This window comes from Myotis myotis, unplaced genomic scaffold (assembly GCF_014108235.1).
Source record: "Myotis myotis isolate mMyoMyo1 unplaced genomic scaffold, mMyoMyo1.p scaffold_m19_p_12, whole genome shotgun sequence".
In the NCBI taxonomy this organism is placed as follows: domain Eukaryota; kingdom Metazoa; phylum Chordata; class Mammalia; order Chiroptera; family Vespertilionidae; genus Myotis; species Myotis myotis.
The window spans coordinates 716,996-742,736 of NW_023416316.1; the positions used below are offsets into that span (position 1 = coordinate 716,996).

The window sequence follows — 25,741 nt, forward strand, 5'->3', positions numbered from 1 at the left end:
GGCCTGAGCACCCTTCTGCCTGTGTGCCTGATGCTTGGCTCCCCACTGGGACCACCTCAGGCCCCACCCCATCTGCCTCCTCCACCCAATGAAGCGTCTGCCCAGCGCTACCCAGACCCACACCCCGTGATAGCCCACTGCACGGCTGGTGTGTTGGCCGCCATCTCTGGCACCTGGCACAGCCTGCCAGCTGGTCCTGTTTTCTGAGGAATGTGTCCTGAGCCACTGACCTGGGCGGGCAGGGCTCCGGGCTGCAGGCCTCCTGCAGCTCTGGCCGAGGCAGCCCCTGGCACTGGGTATCCGGCAGGATCTCCTCGCCCTCGTCCTGCCCGTGTGCCCGGGCACAATACAGGATCCTCCGCGCCACCCCACCCCCACAGCTCACGCTGCAGGCCGCCAGCTTGTACCGCCACCTGCGGCAAAGCGGAGTCAGGGGAGGACCCCGAGCAGCCAGGGGTCCCCTCCTTTCCCCACCAGGAGGGGCCCGCAGAGGCGCGCTCTCTGGGGGGTCACCCTACGTCTCCATGAGGGGCTGGCACAGTGGATGAGAACATCAGAAGAACCCATTTTACAGAAGGGGAAGAGGAGGACAGGTGTCCAAAGGCAGTGGGAGGGGGCAGGGCACCCCGGTCCTGTTAAGATGTCTGTGTCCAAAGGGATCCCAGCCTCTCCACCCCGGGGCCTGCCTCCCGCTGCCTTGGCCACGTGCACGATCACACCCGTCACTAGCCGTCTCCTGTCTGTCCGACTCATCGCCTGTTGCCCGTCCCCAGCATCTGCTTCGGGAAGGCAGGGGTGCTATCTGTCGGTTCAGTACTGTGACCCCTCATGCCATAGCAGTGCCTGGCACAGTGGGTGCTCAGTAAGGAGCAGGTGATGGCAAAACGAGCCATCCACCACGTGTGCCCACCGCACCCGGACCCGGGCCATGCGCTTTACCCACAGCCCCATGAAACCCCTTGGACCACCTGCCTCCTGGGGGAGGGCCCACCGGGCGGGGCAGCGCTCCGGGCTGTACTCCTCGAGGCGGCTGGGCCTGGGCGCCGGCCAGCACTTGGAGTGAGGCGGGGGGACGGAGCGTCCACGGTCCCGCCTCACACAGCGCACAGCCAGCGGCAGCTGCCCACCGCCACAGGTCACCGGGCACGGCCCCAAGGCGCGGGTCTCCCACCCGCAGGAGGCCACAGCCCAGGGCAAGAAGGGGACCAGGCTGCTGCCCCGTGCACAGTCTCCTTCCCCGCTCACCAAGCCGGGCACGGGGCAGCCTGGCAGACCTCCCGCCGGCTCCCCGGCTTGCTCGCCAGGTCACATAGCTCTTCCTGGACAGCTGTCCCCCAGGTGGAGTCCATGCACACGAAACGCAGCTCCGTCTGGCCTGCAGGGAGGAAGCAGGGACCCCGGGCCCAGGAGGAGGGCTCAGCCAGGACCACGGGTGCCGGCTCTGCCACTGACCAGCCGTGTGACCTTGGACAGCGACCTAACCTCTCTGAGCCTCAGGGTCTTCATATGCTGACGGCTCACTCGCAGGGATGTGTACAGGGACTTTCGAGGGGGAGTTACGAAGTGCCTGGCACAGAGTAGGTTTCCTGAGGGGCAGTCTGAGAACTGCTCTAAACACCCCTTACTGTGTTTGCCATCAACACATCGGGACCTTCCTCAAAAGAAACCTCTGGCTCCGTTCTGAACGCGCCGAGGCTGTCCTGAGCGGGGGGAGTTGCAGGCCGCTGTGTGTCTTTCATGTGTTTCTCTGGTTTGGCACCAGGAGCGCAGAGCTAGATGTGGGCCCGTCTCTCCCAGCTTCTCTGGGCCTCAGGACACAGGCTCTCGGTGCCAACGTGTCCTACGATCTTTTCTGTCTCGGATGATCACTGAACTGGTGCAGGGCTGTCTGCACTCTGCCCCAATCTCCTCGTACACTGGCACTTCCTCGCACAGCTGGAATTTTCTAGAAGCCACCCAAATGCTTTTTAGAGCTAAGCCAGATGCAGGCAGGCAAGAGCTAGCTAATGAGCTTGGGTGTTCAGGGGCCTCACCTCTGCCACAGGAGACGGAGCAGGGCCCCGTCAGGGGCGTCCACACGTGGGCAGCGCGAGCCCCCAGCCTGGGGCTGCCTGTTGCGGGTACAGCCTCCTCCCCCAGAGGCTGGGGGTCCGGCTGCAGGGGGCAAGCACCAAGCTGATGGGTCCGGGCACCCACCTCTGACCTCCACGCCCACCGTCCCGATCCCTCAGGAGAAAGAAGTGGTCACCAGCACCCCGGGGCCGTCCTCCCCCGCCCCTGCTGATCCTCCCCAGGGAGGCTCGCTTCCAGGCCCCCCGCGATGCTGTTGCCTCACCACACCCCGCCTTGGCCTCTGCATCAGTGTGAGGTCACTGTGGGCGGGGCTGAGGGAGTGGATTTGCCGCCCCTGCCTGTCGGTCCCCAACCCCGAGCGGACAGGGTTGGCCAGCACCTTGTGTGAAAGCAGCAGCACCAGCCTCGAGCCCTGGACGCCAGGGGGAGCCTGGCAGCTTTCCTCCGTGCAGCTCCCTAACAGGGCCTGGCCCCCTGAGCCCGGCTTGCCCGGGAAGGGGCTGCCCGGGGGCCCAGAGCAGTTCCTACGCGTATCTCGGGCCGGGCTCCGGCAGAGGCAGTGCTGCAGGACAGTCCTCGCACTCTGGCCGGGAGGCCAACGGTAACCAGCGCTCCCCATTCTCCCAGCCCGACAAGCGCCCAAGAGCCCAGCCACCCCCAAGCCCAGGACACTCACAGGGCCCCAGCCCGGAGGACATGCCACCTCCACGCAGGGCTCGAGGGCAGCTGGCATTCGGTCCGCGGAGCAGGGCCCGGCGGTCGCTGGCGCCTCCAGGCCGCCCGCCCCCTGCGCGCATGTGACATTCTGTGCGGCCAGGTCCGCTCCACAGGCCAACGGGCACACGTCCGACACCTCCCACCTGACAGCCCAGGACAGCCATCAGGCCCTGCCCCTGCCATCGGCGCAGCCTGGCCACCGGGGCAGGGAGAACCTGCTCCCCAATATCCAAGAACCCAAAGAGGGGCCCCACAAAGAAGCAAGCCCGGGCCTCTCCCTGAAGGGCCGGCCGCTGGCTGCGGACACTGCACTGGGCACCAGGGGCAGAGACACAGGCCCCACCGCCTGTTCCCAGAGGCGAAGGGGGGGCCTCTGCCAGGTAACCAGGTGCTCCCACTGCCCAGCCGGTGTCAGCTGCAACCGGGTCACCAGGTCAGGGACAGGGAATCGCTTCAGGAGGGTGCCAGCCCGAGGGGCAGCGGCTGCCTGGGTGTGTGCTGGGGAGGACTGTGAGGCAGGATCAGCCCTCGGTGGGAAGAGTGGTGGTCGCTGTGTCCGCTGTGGACGCGAGAGGGGAAAGGAGCCTGGCCACGTGTGGGCCACCAGGACTCAAGGGACGGGTAACGAAACGGGGGCCCTGGGCACCCAGCCGGTGGGCAGCAAATCAGAGTGATAGGTCACTGCCAGCAGGACACAGCAGCGACCACAGTGACGAGAAGTGGCATTTATTGCTTTCCTTTCGTGGCCTCGCTTGGGCCTCACAGCCCCTCCCTGAGCAGGGCCCCAGAGGTTCAGAGAGAAGTGTGTGCAGGTCTCCGGGGCAGGGAATCTGGAGCTGGAACTCCTAGGCCTGGGCCGGCCCTGCCCGTCACCGGGATGGCAGCGCCTGGCTAGAGGCCTGGGGAACGGGGCATTGGGGGGGCCGGGCGCAGCGCAGGGACAAGCCCTGGCAGGGAGAACCTGCCCCACCCCGCGCTCACCTGGGGGGGCAGGGCTGGGAGCTGCAGGTTTCCACCATCGCGGGCTTCTGGGCCAGCGCTGCGCACCGGGCAGGGGGCAGCGTCCTCAGGCGGGGGCCCAGGGCCTGCACGCAGCGCACCGCCCGCTCCCGCAGGCCTGTCCCGCAGGAGGTGCTGCAGGGGCCGAAGTCTCCAGCTGCCCAGCTGAGGAGAGAGCGGCAGAGTAGGGCCCTGCCAGGTGCTGGATTGGCTTGGGGGGTTGGGGGGGGGGCGCGGAGCAGGCAGATCTGTCCAGCTGACTCGCTGCCCTGGGTTGAGCTGGGCATGTGTCCCTTCAGGTACGCAGACATGGCCGGCCAGCCCGCTCCAGCTCTCCAGGTCCCCACCGTCACCTGAGGCTGAGGACACCTGCAGAAGGTGCAGGCGGGCGGCTGCCCAGCCCTGCACCCAGGAGGGACCGCCTTGCCTCTAACGCAGCGGTTCTCAACCTGTGGGTTGCGACCTTTGGCGGTCGAACGACCCCTTCACAGAGGTCGCCTAAGACTATCCTGCATATCAGATATTTACATGACGATTCATAACAGTAGCAACATGACAGTTATGAAGTAGCAACGAAAATAATTGTAAAAAAATAAATAAAATAATTGTATGGTTGGGTCACAACATGAGGAACTGTATTTAAAGGGCCAGAAGGTTGAGAACCACTGCTCTAACGTTATGCTCCCACCAACCACACCTGCCTGGGCCCGCGACGGCGATGGCCAGGGACTTTCCGTCAGCTGCTCTCCGTGGCTGCCTCCGAGCCGCCCACAGCCCGCCCAGCTAGGTGATCACCCCCACGTACAGTGACCACCTGCACTCAGGGCGCGTGTTCCGCCGCAGACAGGTGCACCAGGTGGGTCACCGACGCCTTGTCTGCCTGCGGCTCAGTGTCCTCTCCTGCAGCGCGGGACGCTGCAGCGCGGAGCCTCCAGGGCTATGTGAGAGCACACACAGAGGCACCCTGCCCATCCCAGGCGGCGTGGGCCCCAGGACCCAGGGGAGAGCCCCACAGACGGCACTCACTATGGGGGACAAGCCCCGGGGGTGCAGGGCTCCGGCCAGGCCGCCGGCTGCGGGCTCCCTGCGCACCGGGCAGCCTCCACCCACTGGTTCCTGGCCTGGTCCAGGCAGCTGTAGGTCACCCATCGCAGCCCTGGGAAGAAAGAGGGAGGCGAGGCCACCTCCATGCAGGGGGCAAGCCAGGCTGGGGCCCGCCCTGCCCCGGGCCTCACCTGCCCCACAGCTCACCGAGCAGGCCCCCCGAGTGGCAGCCCACGCCCAGGCCCGCAGCTTAGGCTGGAAGTAGGTGAAGGTGACGTGCGGGCGGGTGGCGTTGCCATACTCCTCGCCATAGCGCCTGTACACCTGCAGGAGACGGGCGCACGGGGCCTCACCCAGGGGCTCCCTGGGGGTCGCTGCCACCGCCACCTCCTAGAGGCCGTTCTTCCACTCAGCAAGCAACCATGCAGGTGGCCGCACCCAGGTTCTGGGCACAGCACGGCGAGCGGGACCCTGTCGCAGCCTCCAGGAGCTCGAGGTGGGATGGGGTGGGGTGGGGTGGTGACAGATAACCCTACAGGGCCTGGTGGGGGCAGGACAGCAGCCTGAAAGGTGTCACAGGCTCTAGGTGGAGCAGGGGTGGGGCATGGAGCAGACACGGGAGACAAGGCCTCGGGCAGAGGGGAGCCCAGCACGGGCCTGGGGTGAGATCAGAAGAGATGAGACCCGGGGGGGGGGAGGGGGGCAGCCGGAAGGGGTGGTCACTCCTTAAGCATGCTTCCACTCCAGGAGGCAGGACTGCGACCCCATTCCACAGGGGAGGAGACCGAGGCCTCTGACGTCAGCATTGGCCAGACCGGCCTTCCCGACTGTGTCGCTCCTCCACCCCCCTGGGCCAGGCCTGACCCAGGCCCCTCCCAACTCCAACTGCAGGGCCCCTCAGCCCCTGGACACCCAGGAGGAAGCCCAGACTCCGCCCATGGCCAGGAAGCCCCTCGAGGTCTGCCCCGCCCTCTAGCCTTCTTACCTGGGGTCCCCTTCCTTCAGCCCCCTAAGCACCCCTCCTGTGCTCGCAGGTTCCCTAGAGACACTGCCCGCTGGCTGGCCTGGGCACCAGCTCCTCCAGGCCCAGCCCCGCCGCCCTCCGGGGGCAGCCCCTGGGCCTGCCCGGCTCTCCGGCCACCCACTCAGCACCAGGGGCTCCGTATGAGCGAGCGACTGAGCAGCTGGTCACCTGGATCTCCATGTCTTCCTGGGTGGGGCCCGGGATGGAGATCTCCTCCAGGCGGGGCAGCCGGTCCTCGGCGAGGGTCACTCTGTACTCGATGCGGCTGTCCTCCAGGAGGGAGGGGTGGCTGGTGCTGGGGGAGATGCTGAAATTCCCAGCCACCACGTAGCGCCCGCGGATCCTCACCGCTGGGGGGAGCGAGGCCTGTCAGCACATCAGAGCCCCAACCCCCCACCTAGGAGGGGGCACCACCCTTTCACAGAGGAGGCCCAGGTTTAAGGAATCGGCCAACAGGTTGTCGTCTCCGTGGCCACACCTGCAACCGTCCTCCTCCGGGTCCCCAGCCCCAGGAGCGGGTCCCCCGCGTCTCTGCAGGCACCCCTCCAGGTGCACACCGGGGCTGCCCCAGGCTTCCTCGCAGCGTCAACTCCGCGCCTCCTCCAGAACCTGGGGAGCACCAGGGCCTGCTCCCCACCACGCACACCCACGCGAGCTCTACGGGCCGGTTCAGGAGCTCAGGGACCCTGGTAGGGCCCCAATCTGGGTTCAAAGGCCCCCGCTCTGGGTTCCCAGGTGTGGGCTACCCTGGACACACAGCCCCAGGGAGACTGGGGAGTAAAGAAGTTGGCCTTGCCCAATAACAGGGAGGGGGCCTAGTCAGCCGGGGGGAGTCTTTAAGGAGGGGCCTGGCCCACCAAAGACCAAACACGTGGTTCCGGGGCCTTGGGTCACAGAGCCTGAGTCAGCCTGGAGACAGGCCATTCATGTGAGCGCTCAATTGATCCATCAGTCAATACCGATCAGGCCTACATAACGACGCCCCAGTAGAAACGGGCAGGGAGCCTGGGTGGGCAATACTCCATGCCCACCAGCTGGACGCTGGCCCAGAGCCCCGACTCTGCCCTGGCGTCTCCTCTGGCTGGTTTACTCTGTCCTTCCCCGTTTCCACCGTGACCCTAACAGCTGAGTCTGGGGGTCCCAGTGAGCTGTCCAATCTGGTGGTGGTTTGGGGAACCCCGACCTCTACGTTGGCGTCAGCAGTGCGGGCATCTTGGGGACCGTGCCCTCCACCTTCGAGGTTGGGCGAATTCTGGTGAGCCCTCCGCCAACTCACCCAGGTGTGTGAAGAGAGGCCTGTGGTTGGCGATGTGCACCCTGGTCAGGTTGGGAGTCAGCGTCAGGAACGTGACGTACTCTAGGAGGGAGCAGAGGGCTGAGACCCCGCCCCACCGCAGGCCAGGGGCGGGTTCGGCACCAAGAACAGGCCCCACAGCGCCAGCCTCACTGCGGGCGCCCCAGGCAGGCGCAGGCCTTGGCGGGCAATCGGGCGGGTGGAGGGCCACCTGTGGGGGAGCCGCCCGGGAGGGGGGAGGGGTGGGACCTGCCAGAGGGAGGTGGAATCAGTCCTCCACTGACCCTCTAGCCCAGTGGTTCTCAACCTTCTGGCCCTTTAAATACAGCTCCTCATGCTGTGACCCAACCATAAAAGTATTTTCGTTGCTACTTCATACCTGTCATGTTGCTACTGTGATGAATCATCATGTAAATATCTGATATGCAGGATGGTCTTAGGCGACCGCCGTGAAAGGGTCGTTCGACCGCCAAAGGGCTCGCGACCCACAGGTTGAGAACCGCTGCTCTAAGCAATGGCTTTGCAAACCACAGCAGATTCCTAACGTCTGGCACAGTGGGCGGTGGAGGCTCCAGGGCGGAGCCAACGTGTGGGTCCCCACCCTGCCTGCCCCCGCCTGGGCTGCCGGGGCTTCTCGGGGGCGGGGGGCCGGCCCCTACCTCGGGCTCTTCCGCCCATGAAAGAGCCGCTCTGCGGGCTGCACGTGCTGTTGTCCCCTCCACACACCTGGCACTCGTCCGGCACCTGCCGGGAGTCCATCCTGCCGTCACAGCCGAACGTCTGCACAAAGGGGGTGGCAGGGGCGCCCGGGCTGCGTGTCACTGGAGGGGCAGCCCCACTGGCTCTCAGAGTCACATGACAAACGGGGCTGCGTACAGAGCATCTGAGGCCCCTTCCGGAGACGAGCTTAAACGGCCGCCCCAGTTCGCAGCGCAGCTCTCAACCCTGCTGACCCCAAGGTCGCCCCGAGTCCCCTCCTCATCCCGCGAGGCGGCTGCTGCTTCAGGGGCCCGCCCCGACTGGCCTCGCCCGGGAGGCCGTGTTCGGCTTTGCTGGGACAGGCCCGGGGGCCACAGGGGACGGAGAGGCGCCCGCCGCCTGCACACGCCTACCCTGCAGCTGCCCGACACGCACAGGCTGAGGGTCCCGTCCTCCCGCGGGCCGCTTGGCACACACCGGGTGCCGTCCCGGAAGCTGTCCCCACGCCGCATGATGAAGCTCTCTCCGATGGCCCGGCACATGTGTCTGCACAGAGCGTCCCCTGGGGAGGCAGAGGGACAGGAATGCTGATGCAGGGGCGGGGTGGGGGCAGGGAGGGCGGTGACCCGGGAAGCAGGCTCCAGGCGCCCTCGCCCTGCCAGCCCCACCGCTTCACCCGCTGCTCATGGGCCAGGGTGTATGTTCCTCCCGAGGCGGCCTAGCAACCAGCAGGCAACACGTGCAGCTGAGCCAGGAGTCGAGGGCACACCCGGCGCCCCCCCACACACACACACACACCTCACTGTGCCCCCAGCAGCTGAGCTGGGAGCCAGGACTCGCAGGAGACCCCTCCCAGGGCCGAGCCAGGACGCTCCCTGCACTGATGCACAGCCTGCGCCTGCTGTCCACCGCGGGGAGCCATGGTGGCCGTGGTTCTCCCGCCCACACCGCTCCCCGGGCAGCCCCGGGCCCCACCTTGACTGTGAGGCACAGCTGGGCCCCAGCGGTAGGAGGAGGCATTGCCTGGGGAAAGGCCCAGCGGCCGCCCCTCGGTCTCCGCACACTGCTCAGCCATGAACGCCAGCTGGGTGGTCTCGCAGGCCTGCCAGATAGGGCAGGGGACAGGCATGGAGGCTGGGGTGGGGGTTTGGGCAGGGTCCCGGGCTTGGGGGCTAGGGCAGGGGGCCCAGGGCAGGGGGGCTCAGGGCAAGGGATCCCGGGCTTGGGGGCTAGGGCAGGGGGCCCAGGGCAGGGGGCCTAGGGCAGGGGGGCTCAGGGCAGGGGGGCTCAGGGCAGGGGGTCCCAGGCTTGGGGGCTAGGGCAGGTGGCCCAGGGCTGGGGGCCCTTGCACCTGGGGACAGGGAGGCACCCTGAGTGTGAGGCCATGAGGAGGGTTTGAGCCTGGCTCCTGGCTGCACCTGTTCCCCGCTCTGTAAAATGGGGGTGACAGGAGCCTTTTTCTGCCGATGGGGAATTCCAGGAGCATTTGTGAGGACACGGGGCAGAGGGAGCGGGAAAAGAACACCGCTCAGGCCCAGGGCCCGATCCGCAGAGGTCAGGGTCTGGGCCATTCACAGGCAGCCTCTAGAGGCCGTGTCAGAAAAGGCCAGGGAAGGCTTCACCAAGAGCCTCGACGGGAGGCGTCGGAGAGAAAAGGCTCAGAGCGGACCGGCCGGCGGAGTGGACCGGTTGAGCGGGACACAGCCCTCAGCTGCCCCCACACCCCCTCCCCCACCTCGGGCCCAGGTGAGGGCTCCCTGCAGGTCTGGCCCCCAGTGGCCGCCAGGAGAAGGTGGGAGGGCAGCTCTCAGACCTTAACATCAAAGAGATCAGTCCCTGCTTCACACCCGCTGTGATGGCCGTGACCAAAACCTGGACAGCCGGCCCTGACCGGTGGCTCAGTTGGTTGGCGCGCCATTCCACACCCCGGAAAATGATGCATGTGATTCCCCGTCAGGGCACATGCCCAGGTGTTGAGTTCAACCCCCAAGTCGGGGCGTGTATGGGAGGCAACTGATCAGTGTTTCTCTCACATCGATGTTTCTCTTCTCTCTTCCTTCCTCGCTCTAAAATCAATAAAAACATATCCTCCGGCGAGGATTAAAAAATAAAACCAAACCTGGACAGGAAGTGCCGAGCGCGTGTGGAGCCCCCACACCTGCCGTGGGCACCAGCGGGGCCGGCTGCTGGGGGTGCAGTTTGGAGCCTCCTCAGAGATCATGCAGTATTTCTGCTGTGAGCCACACACCCCAGCCGCCCTGGCCCCCTGGGGCCCTGCCCGGGAAGCCGGCCTACCTGGGTGTTGCACATCTCGGCCTGAAGGTCAGCACCTGTGCAAGCACGCCCCCCAAAGGCAGGTCTGAAAACGCCCGGAGACAGTGGTGAGAGGTGACCCACAGACCCCAACCAGGGCAAGTGCAGCCCCCGCCCACCCCCCCCACCCCCCCCCCCCCGGCCCCTTCCATCCCGCACCTGGGGTTGTTGCACTGCCGCCTCCTGGTGACCACGCCTCCTCCGCAGGAGCGGGAGCAAGGACTGGGGGGACCCCAAGCTGACCAGTGCCCGTGCACCGCCTCCAAGGAGGTCAGCTCTGCCAGGGAGCGGCAGCGGCCCTTGGAGCACCACTGCAAGGAACGACAGCCAATCTGCCGCCCCACGGGCACCACACCCACACCCACACCCACACCCACAGGCACCAAGCACAGCTCCAGGGCCCTCGCCCTGGCGCCCTGTCTCCTGCCCCAGGAATAAGGGCTGCCAGGCTGCAGGTGGCCTGCGCAAGCATGTGTGAGCACATCCACACTCACACACGCATGCACACACTCATGCTCATGCACGCACACGCTCACACACACTCATGCTCATGCACGCACACGCTCACACACACTCATGCTCATGCATGCACACACTCACACCATGCTCATGCACGCACACGCTCACACACACTCATGCTCATGCACGCACACACTCACACCATGCTCATGCACGCACACGCTCACACACACTCATGCTCATGCACGCACACGCTCACACACTCATGCTCATGCACGCACACACTCACACCATGCTCATGCACGCACACACTCACACACACTCATGCTCATGCACGCACACGCTCACACACACTCATGCTCATGCACGCACATGCTCACACACACTCATGCTCATGCACGCACACGCTCACACACTCATGCTCATGCACGCACACGCTCACACACTCATGCTCATGCACGCACACGCTCACACACACTCATGCTCATGCACGCACACGCTCACACACTCATGCTCATGCACGCACACACTCACACACTCATGCTCATGCACGCACACGCACACACACACTCATGCTCATGCACGCACACGCTCACACACACTCATGCTCATGCACGCACACGCTCACACACTCATGCTCATGCACGCACACACTCACACCATGCTCATGCACGTACACACTCACACACTCATGCTCATGCACGCACACGCTCACACACTCATGCTCATGCACGCACACGCTCACACACTCATGCTCATGCACGCACACGCTCACACACTCATGCTCATGCACGCACACGCTCACACACTCATGCTCATGCACGCACACACACACACTCATGCTCATGCACGCACACGCTCACACACACTCATGCTCATGCACGCACACACACACTCATGCTCATGCACGCACACGCTCACACACACTCATGCTCATGCACGCACACGCTCACACACACTCATGCTCATGCACGCACACGCTCACACACTCATGCTCATGCACGCACACGCTCACACACACTCATGCTCATGCACGCACACACTCACACACTCATGCTCATGCACGCACACGCTCACACACACTCATGCTCATGCACGCACACGCTCACACACTCATCCTCATCCACGCACACACTCACACCATGCTCATGCACGCACACGCTCACACACACTCATGCTCATGCACGCACACACTCACACACTCATGCTCATGCACGCACACGCTCACACACACTCATGCTCATGCACGCACACACTCACACACACTCATGCTCATGCACGCACACGCTCACACACTCATGCTCATGCACGCACACGCTCACACACACTCATGCTCATGCACGCACACGCTCACACACACTCATGCTCATGCACACACACGCTCACACACTCATGCTCATGCACGCACACACTCACACCATGCTCATGCACGCACACGCTCACACACTCATGCTCATGCACGCACACACACACACTCATGCTCATGCACGCACACGCTCACACACACTCATGCTCATGCACGCACACACACACACTCATGCTCATGCACGCACACGCTCACACACACTCATGCTCATTCACGCACACACACACACTCATTCTCATTCACTCACACTCTCACACACACTCATGCTCATGCACGCACACACTCACACACTCATGCTCATGCACGCACACGCTCACACACACTCATGCTCATGCACGCACACGCTCACACACTCATGCTCATGCACGCACACGCTCACACACTCATGCTCATGCACGCACACACTCACACACTCATGCTCATGCACGCACACGCTCACACACACTCATGCTCATGCACGCACACGCTCACACACACTCATGCTCATGCACGCACACACTCACACACTCATGCTCATGCACGCACACGCTCACACACACTCATGCTCATGCACGCACACGCTCACACACACTCATGCTCATGCACGCACACACTCACACCATGCTCATGCACGCACACGCTCACACACTCATGCTCATGCACGCACACGCTCACACACTCATGCTCATGCACGCACACACTCACACACTCATGCTCATGCACGCACACGCTCACACACACTCATGCTCATGCACGCACACGCTCACACACTCATGCTCATGCACGCACACTCTCACACACTCATGCTCATGCACGCACACACTCACACACTCATGCTCATGCACGCACACGCTCACACACACTCATGCTCATGCACGCACACGCTCACACACACTCATGCTCATGCACGCACACGCTCACACACACTCATGCTCATGCACGCACACACTCACACACACTCATGCTCATGCACGCACACACTCACACCATGCTCATGCACGCACACGCTCACACACTCATGCTCATGCACGCACACGCTCACACACACTCATGCTCATGCACGCACACGCTCACACACTCATGCTCATGCACGCACACGCTCACACACTCATGCTCATGCACGCACACACTCACACACTCATGCTCATGCACGCACACGCTCACACACACTCATGCTCATGCACGCACACGCTCACACACTCATGCTCATGCACGCACACGCTCACACACACTCATGCTCATGCACGCACACACTCACACACACTCATGCTCATGCACGCACACACTCACACCATGCTCATGCACGCACACGCTCACACACTCATGCTCATGCACGCACACGCTCACACACACTCATGCTCATGCACGCACACGCTCACACACTCATGCTCATGCACGCACACGCTCACACACTCATGCTCATGCACGCACACACTCACACACTCATGCTCATGCACGCACACGCTCACACACACTCATGCTCATGCACGCACACGCTCACACACTCATGCTCATGCACGCACACGCTCACACACACTCATGCTCATGCACGCACACACTCACACACTCATGCTCATGCACGCACACGCTCACACACACTCATGCTCATGCACGCACACGCTCACACACACTCATGCTCATGCACGCACACGCTCACACACACTCATGCTCATGCACGCACACACACACACACACTCATGCTCATGCACGCACACACTCACACACTCATGCTCATGCACGCACACGCTCACACACACTCATGCTCATGCACGCACACGCTCACACACACTCATGCTCATGCACGCACACACTCACACACTCATGCTCATGCACGCACACGCTCACACACACTCATGCTCATGCACGCACACACTCACACACACTCATGCTCATGCACGCACACACTCACACACTCATGCTCATGCACGCACACGCTCACACACTCATGCTCATGCACGCACACGCTCACACACACTCATGCTCATGCACGCACACGCTCACACACTCATGCTCATGCACGCACACGCTCACACACTCATGCTCATGCACGCACACGCTCACACACTCATGCTCATGCACGCACACACTCACACACTCATGCTCATGCACGCACACGCTCACACACACTCATGCTCATGCACGCACACGCTCACACACTCATGCTCATGCACGCACACGCTCACACACACTCATGCTCATGCACGCACACACACACACTCATGCTCATTCACGCACACGCTCACACACACTCATGCTCATGCACGCACACGCTCACACACACTCATGCTCATGCACGCACACGCTCACACACACTCAGGCTCATGCACGCACACACACACACACACTCATGCTCATGCACGCACACACTCACACCATGCTCATGCACGCACACGCTCACACACTCATGCTCATGCACGCACACACTCACACACACTCATGCTCATGCACGCACACGCTCACACACTCATGCTCATGCACGCACACGCTCACACACACTCATGCTCATGCACGCACACACTCACACACTCATGCTCATGCACGCACACGCTCACACACACTCATGCTCATGCACGCACACGCTCACACACACTCATGCTCATGCACGCACACACTCACACACTCATGCTCATGCACGCACACGCTCACACACACTCATGCTCATGCACGCACACACTCACACCATGCTCATGCACGCACACGCTCACACACACTCATGCTCATGCACGCACACACTCACACCATGCTCATGCACGCACACGCTCACACACTCATGCTCATGCATGCACACGCTCACACACACTCATGCTCATGCACGCACACGCTCACACACTCATGCTCATGCACGCACACGCTCACACACACTCATGCTCATGCACGCACACGCTCACACACACTCATGCTCATGCACGCACACGCTCACACACACTCATGCTCATGCACGCACACGCTCACACACACTCATGCTCATGCACGCACACACTCACACACACTCATGCTCATGCACGCACACACTCACACACTCATGCTCATGCACGCACACACTCACACACACTCATGCTCATGCACGCACACGCTCACACACACTCATGCTCATGCACGCACACGCTCACACACACTCATGCTCATGCACGCACACACTCACACACTCATGCTCATGCACGCACACACTCACACACACTCATGCTCATGCACGCACACGCTCACACACACTCATGCTCATGCACGCACACACTCACACCATGCTCATGCACGCACACGCTCACACACACTCATGCTCATGCACGCACACACTCACACCATGCTCATGCACGCACACGCTCACACACACTCATGCTCATGCACGCACACACTCACACCATGCTCATGCACGCACACGCTCACACACTCATGCTCATGCATGCACACGCTCACACCATGCTCATGCACGCACACACTCACACACTCATGCTCATGCACGCACACGCACACACTCACACCATGCTCATGCACGCACACACTCACACACTCATGCTCATGCACGCACACGCTCACACACACTCATGCTCATGCACGCACACGCTCACACACTCTCATGCTCATGCACGCACACACTCACACACTCATGCTCATGCACGCACACGCTCACACACACTCATGCTCATGCACGCACACACTCACACACTCATGCTCATGCACACACGCTCACACTCGCTCTCCCGCCTCCCTCGCTCCTGCTGACCTTCTGGGGGCCGCACTCGGTCCCGTCCAGGAGCGGGAAGAGGAGGCGGCTGCAGCTGCTGAGGTCCAGGGGGTCTGTGTGGCAGGAGAGCGCCTGGCACGCGTCCTGAGGAGACACAGGTGGCGTCACCGGCCGCGGGGCCGGTCAGGTCCGTGCCCAGCCTCACTGTCCTCTCGGCAGCGGGGCAGGGACAGCCACACGCCCTGTGGCCCTGGCGGCGGGAGGAGGGACAGTGGCCGTGAAAATGTTTTCCTTTCTTTTAAAATCAGAAGAAAAAACATAAGCTCTCAGGTCAGAGATGAGGTTCCATCCTGTCCCATCGTCTGTCCGCGTTCACACCAGCACGCAGGGCGCACGCGCTTTATGGCACTAAGATCACCCTCAGTGTTTTCTAAGGAGGAAGGGCCACCGCGGCCAGTCAGCCCTGGGAGGAAGTCTGTCTGGGAGCTGCCCTCACCCCGCCTCCTGCCACCGCGCTCGCACTGTGGGGTTCGGCGGGACCCCCTCCTCTGGCAGGCCCTCCAGCTCCACTGGGCTGGCAGCCCTTGGTCCTGCCTACTTAGGATCCAAGTCCATGGGCTCAGGCCCTGCCAGGCTGGCTCTGTGATGGTGGGGCCCCCTCTCAACGAAAATGTGGCGTCCTTGCCCCAAAATTAAGACAGTCTGGCGCAGGGCGCCCACTGTGCACACTGGGGCCTGAGCCGGGCGGAGGGAGCTGCTGGGGTGGGCGGAGGAGCCCTGGAAGGGAGAGGAGCCCCGGGAGGGGGGGAGAGCCCTGGGAGGGGGAGGAGCCCCAGGAGCGGCGGAGGAGCCCTGGGAGGGGGAGGAGCCCCCGGAGGCGGAGGCGGGGAGAGCCCTGGGAGGGGGAGGAGCCCCCGGAGGCGGAGGAGACCCCGGGAGGGGGAGGAGACCCCGGGAGGAGGGGAGAGCCCTGGGAGGGGAAGCTGGGCGCAGCGCTGCCAGACTCACCAGGCTCCCCGGGGTGAAGGTGCAGGCCACGGCGGAAGGCCCGAAGGCCACGCGGCACTGCTCGTCCGCGCCGTAGTAGAGACCTGGGTGGGCCTGGGGAGGGCGCCCCGCAGGCCCGGACTGCGGACCCGGCGGGTCCCACACGCAGCGCGCCCGTCCTTCGCTGTGACAAGACCCCTGGCTCAGGCCCCGGGTGGGGTGGGACAGAGGGGGGGCTCAGGTGGGGGGACAGTTCTCAGCCCCTGCTCCCCACCATGAGCGGAGGCGGGGCTGGGACAAGGCTCAGCTCTAAGCGCGGTAGAGGCCGTGAGAGCAGAGGGGGGGCTGCGGAGGGCTCATGGAGGGGGAGCAGGCGGGGGATCATGGAGGGGGCCTGCGGAGGGCTCATGGAGGGGGAGCAGGCAGGGGATCAGAGCAGGGGAGGCAGGTGCAGGTTGGACTCGGGGAGGGGAGGGGACCGAGAGGCGGGTGCGCGCAGGGATGGGGCGATGGGGAGAACTGCAGGGTCGCGCAGGAATGGGGTGGCGGAGGATGGAGGGGTGCGCTACCTGAGCAGGTGCAGCAGCTGCCGGCGGCTGCAGGGGGACCATGCGAGGCCCCCTGGGGTGGGCGCGGCGCCGTCAGTCCCCATCACGTGGCCGTGGGGCCCGCACCCGCTGCCGCTGCCGGGTGCGCCGTCGTGCTCCAGGCCGAAGCTGCGAGGAGGCGGAGGCGGCGCTGAGAGCGGCCCGGCCCGGCGGGCAGGGTCCCGTCCTGCCCAGTAGGGCCCCCTGGCCCTGCCACCAGCTAACTCCCCAGGGAAGCGAGTCACGTGGCCGCCCTGCCTCCGTTTCCCGCCAAGCCTGCCCTTGCTGGTTGACCAATATCAGGAGGCGGTAGAGAACCAACCCGGGTGTTAGAAGCCTGGGGAGGACGGGACCCAGGGCCCTGGGCGCCCCCCGCCATCAGGTTCTTGACCGGGGGGCTGGCTGTCAAATGCAGGCTGTGCAGTGAGAGTCAATAGAACGTCCCAGAGGGTGTGCGGACCTCTGACCAGCCTTCCTCTCCCGGCGGGAGGCAGCGTTCCACACCCCTTCCCTCCAAACAAGGGGGGGGGGGGGCTGATGGGGAAGGAGGTGAAGATGCAGGGAGGACACCGAGCTGTTGTGTGTGTGGGGGGGGGGGGGGGACAGCTCCAGCCTCTGGGGGCCTGGGTCGCCCACAGCAATGGGGATGGGGGGGTCCGCAGAAGCCCTCAGAGGGGCTGAAGGGGGGCAGGCGAGCAAGGAAGAGAATAGACTCATCTTTTACCGGAGGAATCTCAGCACTACTTCCTTTCATTTTAAAGGACTGAAAGTCAGCCCTAACCGGTTTGGCTCAGTGGATAGAGTGATGGCCTGCGGACTCAAGAGTCCCAGGTTCGATTCCGGTCAAGGGCATGTACCTTGGCTGCAGGCACATCCCTAGTAGGGGGTGTGCAGGAGGCAGCTGATCGATGTTTCTAACTCTCTATCCCTCTCCCTTCCTCTCTGTAAAAAATCAATGAAATATATTTTTAAAAAATAAAAATAAAAATCATCATTCTCCCCTTAAAAAAAAAAAGGACTGAAAGTCAGCAAGGAAAGACCCCCCACCCCACCCAGGTCGGTGATGTCGGGAGGAGCAGAGATTGGCCCACAAGACGGGTCATGTTCACAAGCGGGTAAACCTGGAAACAACCTGAATATCCAAACGGGACCAATTACCTAAGTGATGGCGCACAAGACATTTTAAAAGACCTGGAGGCATGTCGGGAGAAGTACACTGTTGCATGAAAAAGCAGGTAACAGCTGTGTGCGGCGGCTCCCTGGTTGGAGCGTGTCCCGCACACCAAGAGGTTTTGGGTTCGATTCCCGGTCAGGGCACATACTTAGGTTGCAGGTTCAATCCCGGGTTGAGGCGTGTACAGGAGGCAACCGATCGATGTTTCTCTCACATCAGTGTTTCTCTCTCTCTCCCTTCCTCTCTACAAATCAATAAAAACATACCTTCAGGTGAGGATTTAAAAAGAGAAGCTGGTACCAAACCAATATACAGTATAATCCTAATTTTGCAAATAAAAAACTGTGTGTGTAAATTAAAGACTAAAGTTAAATATTAACTACGAACAAATGCTATCTCTAGGTGGTGGGGTTGGGGTAATTTTTACAGCTTAGTTTTTCTTTACCTGAATTTCCAATAAACCTCCGTTTCTAATTGCTAGGTCTATTTAGCTTGTGTTTTTTTTAAATCTCCTTTAGTTACTCAGTAATCATGAAGTATCCAGTTTCCCAGCCCCTGCCCCCCCTCCCTGGTCCACGGGGGTCAAGGGCACAGGCTCCTTCCCGCGTTCAGGGCTCCCTGCCAGCCTCCACCTCCCCTCCTGGGGGCCCGGGTCAGCTCCTTGGCCTGACCGTGGGGGCCGCTGTGGGGCCACATACCTGTGCCCGACCTCGTGGGCAATGGTGACCCCCAGGTCGAAGCCGGTATCTTCAGTGATGAGGCAGCTCCACGAGGAGGAGCAGGCGCCCCCCAGCTGGGTGACCCCCCGAACCTGCCGGTTGCCATCGGGCAGCTCCAGGTCAAACCTTGGGAACAGAATAGACACACGTGGGGCCCAGCGCCTCTGCAAACCCGCTGAGATGCCCGCCGCCCCGGGCCTGTGCGGGAGCAGCGCCCAGAGGCGGGCCTGTGCGGGAGCAGCGCCCAGAGGCGGGCCTGTGCGGGAGCAGCGCCCAGAGGCGGGCCTGTGCGGGAGCAGCGCCCAGAGGCGGGCCTGTGCGGGAGCAGCGCCCAGAGGCGGGCCTGCACGGGGAGCAGCGCCCAGAGGCGGGCCTGCACGGGGAGCAGCGCCCAGAGGCGGGCCTGCACGGGGAGCAGCGCCCAGAGGCGGGCCTGTGCGGGAGCAGCGCCCAGAGGCGGGCCTGCACGGGGAGCAGCGCCCAGAGGCGGGCCTGTGCGGGAGCAGCGCCCAGAGGCGGGCCTGTGCGGGAGCAGCGCCCAGAGGTGGGCCTGTGCGGGAGCAGCGCCCAGAGGCGGGCCTGTGCGGGAGCAGCGCCCAGAGGCGGGCTACCTGGTGACGTAGAGGACCAGGTCGGCGTGCGCGGGGTCCGCGTCGTCCGGGGGGTTGACCGTCCTGCTCCACTCGCAGACGCTCAGCAGTGACGCGGTGATGTTGGCTGTGAGCTGTGGGGCGTCCTGGGCAGCAGTGGGGGAGCCCGCGGTTACTGGGCCCACCCACAGGCATCTCGGCCCGCACGGCCTGTCACTGTCCGCGGCAGGCACAGGTGCGGGCGCGCGGGGGCCCGGGCGGGTGGCCTGGAAGCCCCGCCGGCACCCAGGCGCTGGGCAGCAGGGCGGGGCGGAGAGGACAGGACGGTCTGCAGGGGCGCTGGGCAGCAGGGAGGGGCGGAGAGGACAGGACGGGCCTGCAGGGGCGCTGGGCAGCAGGGAGGGGCGGAGAGGACAGGACGGGCCTGCAGGGGCGCTGGGCAGCAGGGAGGGGCGGAGAGGACAGGACGGGCCTGCAGGGGCGCTGGGCAGCAGGGAGGGGCGGAGAGGACAGGACTGGTCTGCAGGGGCGCTGGGCAGCAGGGAAGGGCGGAGAGGACAGGACAGGTCTGCAGAGGTGCTGGGCAGCAGGGAGGGGCGGAGAGGACAGGACGGGTCTGCAGGGGCGCTGGGCAGCAGGGAGGGGCGGAGAGGACAGGACGGTCTGCAGGGGCGCTGGGCAGCAGGGAGGGGCGGAGAGGACAGGACAGGTCTCCAGAGGTACTGGGCAGCAGGGAGGGGCGGGGCGGACAGGACGGGTCTGCAGGGGCGCTGGGCAGCAGGGAGGGGCGGAGAGGACAGGACGGGTCTGCAGGGGCGCTGGGCAGCAGGGAGGGGCGGAGAGGACAGGACGGGTCTGCAGGGGCGCTGGGCAGCAGGGAGGGGCGGGGCGGACAGGACGGGTCTGCAGGGGCACTGGGCCCGGCACCCACCTGGGGCCGCGTCAGGATGACCATCCGCACCAGGTGCACTCGGAACTGGGCGCCCAGGGACGGGTCCCTCAGCAGTTCCGACGCCTGTGGGTGGGCAGACGGAGAGCACACGTGGGTGGGGAGCCGCCCCCAGGGACGGGCCTGGAGAGGGTGCTCCTCAGCGTGGTGGGTGGGCGCACCCCGAGCGCTGGGCCTTGGGCTGGGAGGCAGCAGGGAGGCGGGCAGCCGTGCTCTGGGTCCCCCCCCGGCCCCCACTACCCCTGCTCATGGCTCAGGAAGAGCAACCGACACAGAGGGAAAAACCTGAAACAACTGCATTCGGAAAACTGTCATTAGTCTAGAACAGAGGTCCTCCAACTTTTTAAATGGGGCCAGTTCCCTGTCCCTCAGACATTCCACACGTGCGCACTGCGGGCCCGGGACGCGTCTGCTGCTAAGCAGGACAGGCGGCGGCGGCAAAAGCACCCGGTGGGCGGGTAAATGTTTTCGGCGGCCGCACGGGGCCCGCGGGCCGTAGTTTGAGGACCCCTGGTCTAGAACAGCTGTTCTCAACCTGTGGGTCGCGACCCCTTTGGCGGTCGAACGACCCTTTCACAGGGGTCACCTAAGACCATCCTGCATATCAGATATTTACATTACGATTCATCACAGTAGCAACATGACAGTTATGAAGTAGCCACGAAAATAACTGTATGGTTGGGTCACAACATGAGGAACTGTATTTAAAGGGCCAGAAGGTTGAGAACCATTGGTCTAGAACATTCCATCCAAACACTGCTCTGTCCCAGCAGATTCACCGCCCTTCCTCATCCTCGCTCATCTTCCTGAAACAGCCTTCTCTCCACGTCTGCTTGCTTGACCTGCCCATGCCCAGGTGGCATGATGCCCCGAGAGCCCTTTCCTGGCCCCTGCCCCCCCCCCCCGCCCACCGTGGGAAGGCCCCCGGGTTCCCAGCCCCCGCCACACGCCTGTCAAGATGCTGACCCTGGTTGACCTGTACTTGGTTCTTGCACTAGCGTGTCTGCTGAGGCGTGGCTGACCCTGGCCTCGGCTGACCCACGTCTGGCCCGGGCTCCTCGCTTCCTACCTGCTACCTAACCTCAGAGCCTTGGTTTCCTCATCTGTCCAATGGGGATACGCCTCCGTGGCTGCTGCTGGACTTGGGCACCACGCAGCTGGCACGAGGGGATGGCAGGGCCACGACCACCCTCTGGGCAGGAGCCAGTCTGGCACCCACCGCCCAGCTGTGCTCGGTCCTCGTAAAACACGGGACTGGCCCGGGAGCTGGGCTCGCTGACCACGGTTCCGCAGGTGAGAAGCAGGAGGCGCCCACAGCTTGAACACACAGCTCCCCAGGGACCGACAGAACTGTGTGTCCTAAGCGGCTCATTCTAGCCCTGAGCCAGGTCAGCGGGGGGGGGGGGGGGGGGAGGTGCGGCCTGAGGCTGGGGACCAAGGGGTGCTAAGTGCCCTACGCTCTAGGGGGCAACTTATAGGGGGCAGCGCCAGCCAGCACCTCACGCCCCCCCCCCCCGCCCCCCGCAGCAGGCCTGGGTCAGCCGTCCGCGAGACTCCTGTCCTTAATGTCCCTGAACCCTTTAGCCAGAGCTGTTTCCACGGTGAGTGTGACCCCTAGGCTTCCATCACGTCTGACTGCTCTCATTGCGCCGCGTGGTGACGGCTACGTGCTGGCATTGGCCTCCCGAGTGGCAACGGCCCTGCACCCAGAGCACAGCCCTCTCTGTGCACGTGTCCGTGTGCGCCCTCCGCTCGCAGGCACCGGGCGCACATCCCTGCAGATGCAGTGGGACCCAGGCTGCCCCGTGTCCCCCAGGTAACGGTTGGTGGGAGTCCTGCCTCTTGCCCCACCTTTTCCCTGGAAGCCAGTGGAGGGGAGGCGGGCAGAGGGGGTGCCTACAGGAAAGGAACTGAGAGCCCGGGTGGGGGGCAGCCGCTGGCTGTCATACAGCACTGGCTGAGATTCCCACAGGGAACTGGGCAAAAGGCCAAACCTGAGGGTCCCCTGGGCAAAGGGGCCCGAGGAGCAAGAGGCTGTGGGGTGCACTAGGGAGCAGCGAGGGGTTCCCCGGTGAGGGGGGCAGAAGGAAAGAGGAGACACCTCTCTCCCTACCAGGCCCTGAGTCCCATGGGTGACCCCAGCTCAGATTTACACCAGAGTCAATTCATGATCTCAAACCAGATGAGCCAGCCCCGACACCATAGCCCTGCCGGGGACAGTGTCCCCAGGCTCCGAGGACCTGGGGGGCATGCAGAGCCCCGCGCCCGCCCGGGGGGCACTCACCATGTTGAGGTTGGTCAGCACGTAGCGCTCCGTGTCCTCCTGGTGAGCCTGGTGCACGTCGGGGCCGACGGCCACCAGCAGCTCCAGGTGCAGGACGCCCCCCGCGGCAGCGTGTCTCCGGAGGCGAGAGGAAGGACGGCCTGGCAGGGAGGGGCAGGCAGGACTGAGATGGAAGGTTCTAGAAAGCAGGTGGCGCCTCCCCGTCACCCTGTGCTCCTGTGCTTGGAGACACGCAGAGTCCTGTCTGTCACCTACGCTTAGGGAGTGGGCGGGCCCCGCCCCCTGCCCTGTGCCGCGCCAGCTCAGCCAGGATCGGTGAGCTTGAGGGGGGTGAAGCATTGAGGACAGACAGACAAGAGAGGAAAGCTGGGTATGGGTAGGACGCTCTCCTCTCTGACGGAGAGCTAGCTACAGCGCCACAGACTACAAGCCAGAGTGCACGAGGCAAAGTACGGACGTGGTCAGGGTGTTTACAGCGTTCTCACGGGTTTCGAATCTACTCAATTGCATGCACCTGAACGCTCTCAAGCTTTGTTCTGGCAGCACTTGCTGCACCTCCCGCAGCCCACATCACTCAGCCACCTGGGGCCACAGGTTCGGACCATAACGTCAAGCTCACAGCCACAGCTTTGGCCACCATTGTGCTGGGAGGGCTTTGCCCTCCACGCTGGGACTTGCACGTGGCTTTGCCACGAGAGGACCTGCCCTCTCATTAGTCTGAGGCTTGAACCTGTCCAGACGCTGTGGCTGCTCTCCACACGGCCCCAGCTTCCCCATGGGGGGAGGGGGGGACATGAGAGCGCCTGCCTGCTGGGCACGGTGACAGCTGGGTGAGTGGCCTGCCCTGTGCCCTCCCCTCACAGCCCTGCCCAGCCTCCTGGAGCCGCCCTGGCCTCAGACACCCACGAACAGTTGAGGACATCGTGTCCTCTGACCCCTCAGGGACTGAGAGGTCCCAGGCTCTCGGTCACGGATGCTGTGACTGTCAGAGCCGCGGCGCCCGGGCAGCCAGCGGCAGAGGAGCTGCTGGGCCTCGGGACAGATTGGGGCAGGTGGAGCCGAAGGGCTGAGATCCCACAGTGACCGCGCGTTTCGGGAGCAGCGAGGGGCCCGGGCAGGAGCCAGTGATGGCGTTTACGTTCTTTTGGTCCCCCCAAAACCCCACACTGGACACACAGTGGAGAACAGAATCACCAAGCAAAGCCCAGGACAGCACAGCCCCGCGGTCCTACAGAGACAGAGGTCTCCCCGACGCCCCTCCCACCCCACCCCCAGCGCAGCACAGGCCTCGGTCAGTGTGTCTCTGACCACAGGGAAGTCGCTACAAGGGGACCCCCCTAATTCTCTCCTGTGGCCACTAGCCCCCCGCCTCTGGTCCCCACCAGACTTTGGATCAAAGTCACCAGGGGCCCTACTCAGACAGGAGCGGGTCCTGGAGGATCCAGGCCGGCCCTCGAGGCTGGGGGGGACGGGGGGGGGGGGAGGCTGTGGCTGGGATGGGGCCAGCGCCTACCCTGCTTCTCACAGAAGCATAAATATTTACATCCACGGCCAGAAGCCACGAGGGTTCCTGGAAATCGGTCAGCTCTCGGGAGGCCCAGGAGCGGAAGGGACCAGCCAACAAGTGGCTGTACCCTGAGACACTGAGCAGAGCCCCGAGGTCAGAGCCCCGATCCGTCCAGAACACCCAGACCAGCTTCTAGGGGCTTCACAGGAAGTAACGGAGTTCATGAACAGAAGCCATGCTGCGGCTCTGCCTCCCCCAGCAGGGCCCCCAAATCCCAGCCCCTAACTCAATGGAGATACCAACATCCCAGCCCCCAACTCAATGGAGACACCAAATCCCAGCCCCCATCTCAATGGAGACACCAACATCCCAGCCCCCCAACTCAATGGTGATCCCAACATCCCAGCCCCCAACTCAATGGAGACACCAACATCCCAGCCCCCAACTCAATGGAGACACCAAATCCCAGCCCCCAACTCAATGGAGACACCAACATCCCAGCCCCCCAACTCAATGGAGATACCAACATCCCAGCCCCCAACTCAATGGAGACACCAACATCCCAGCCCCCAACTCAATGGAGACACCAACATCCCAGCCCCCAACTCAATGGAGACACCAACATCCCAGCCCCCAACTCAATGGAGACACCAACATCCCAGCCCCCCAACTCAATGGAGATACCAACATCCCAGCCCCCAACTCAATGGAGACACCAACATCCCAGCCCCCCAACTCAATGGAGACACCAACATCCCAGCCCCCAACGCAATGGAGACACCAAATCCCAGCCCCCAACTCAATGGAGATACCAACATCTTATCCCCCTCAACTCAATGGTGATCCCAACATCCCAGCCCCCAACTCAATGGAGACACCAACATCCCAGCCCCCAACTCAATGGAGATACCAACATCCCAGCCCCCAACTCAATGGTGATACCAACATCCCAGCCCCCAACTCAATGGTGATACCAACATCTTATCCCCCCAATAGTGAGACACCCCGCAGGCTCTGGGAAGCTCCCCTCGCCAGGGCAGTGGAGGACAAGTACCTCTGAAGGCAGCATCAGGGCCGGAGTGGGAAGTCACCTCCTGGGTCTCCGAAGCCTGAAGCAGTCCCTGCGGGAGAGAAAGGATGGTGAGGGGAGGGAGACCCCAGGGAGTGGGCGGGGCCAGAGCAAGACCGAGAGAGGGGACTTGGGCATGAGGGGAGTGGGGGGGACCCAGGCGCAGATCCGCCCAGCGAGCCCAGAAGCTGAAAGAACACCCCGCTCTGCCAAGGCAGCCACCCCTCCC

General features: G+C 63.5%; 1 protein-coding gene across 4 annotated transcripts in view; it reads right to left on the reverse strand.

The window, feature by feature from the left end:
- The window catches only part of ADAMTS13 (ADAM metallopeptidase with thrombospondin type 1 motif 13), a 33,341-nt gene that overhangs the window by 5,110 nt on the left and 2,490 nt on the right, over window positions 1–25,741 (reverse strand). For all 4 annotated transcript variants that reach the window (XM_036329198.1, XM_036329196.1, XM_036329195.1 and 1 more), the window contains 22 exons: window positions 25,498–25,564; window positions 22,937–23,076; window positions 20,635–20,718; window positions 19,725–19,849; window positions 19,093–19,239; window positions 17,203–17,349; window positions 16,655–16,817; window positions 15,686–15,790; window positions 10,323–10,474; window positions 10,146–10,209; window positions 8,826–8,952; window positions 8,264–8,412; window positions 7,811–7,931; window positions 7,134–7,214; window positions 6,026–6,207; window positions 5,025–5,157; window positions 4,816–4,945; window positions 3,772–3,954; window positions 2,750–2,933; window positions 2,034–2,154; window positions 1,246–1,375; window positions 231–413 (listed from right to left, as the gene is read on the reverse strand). In XM_036329198.1, the coding sequence (XP_036185091.1) occupies window positions 231–413; window positions 1,246–1,375; window positions 2,034–2,154; window positions 2,750–2,933; window positions 3,772–3,954; window positions 4,816–4,945; window positions 5,025–5,157; window positions 6,026–6,207; window positions 7,134–7,214; window positions 7,811–7,931; window positions 8,264–8,412; window positions 8,826–8,952; window positions 10,146–10,209; window positions 10,323–10,474; window positions 15,686–15,790; window positions 16,655–16,817; window positions 17,203–17,349; window positions 19,093–19,239; window positions 19,725–19,849; window positions 20,635–20,718; window positions 22,937–23,076; window positions 25,498–25,564 (2,918 nt within the window). The remainder of the gene's footprint in view (window positions 1–230; window positions 414–1,245; window positions 1,376–2,033; window positions 2,155–2,749; window positions 2,934–3,771; window positions 3,955–4,815; window positions 4,946–5,024; window positions 5,158–6,025; window positions 6,208–7,133; window positions 7,215–7,810; window positions 7,932–8,263; window positions 8,413–8,825; window positions 8,953–10,145; window positions 10,210–10,322; window positions 10,475–15,685; window positions 15,791–16,654; window positions 16,818–17,202; window positions 17,350–19,092; window positions 19,240–19,724; window positions 19,850–20,634; window positions 20,719–22,936; window positions 23,077–25,497; window positions 25,565–25,741) is intronic.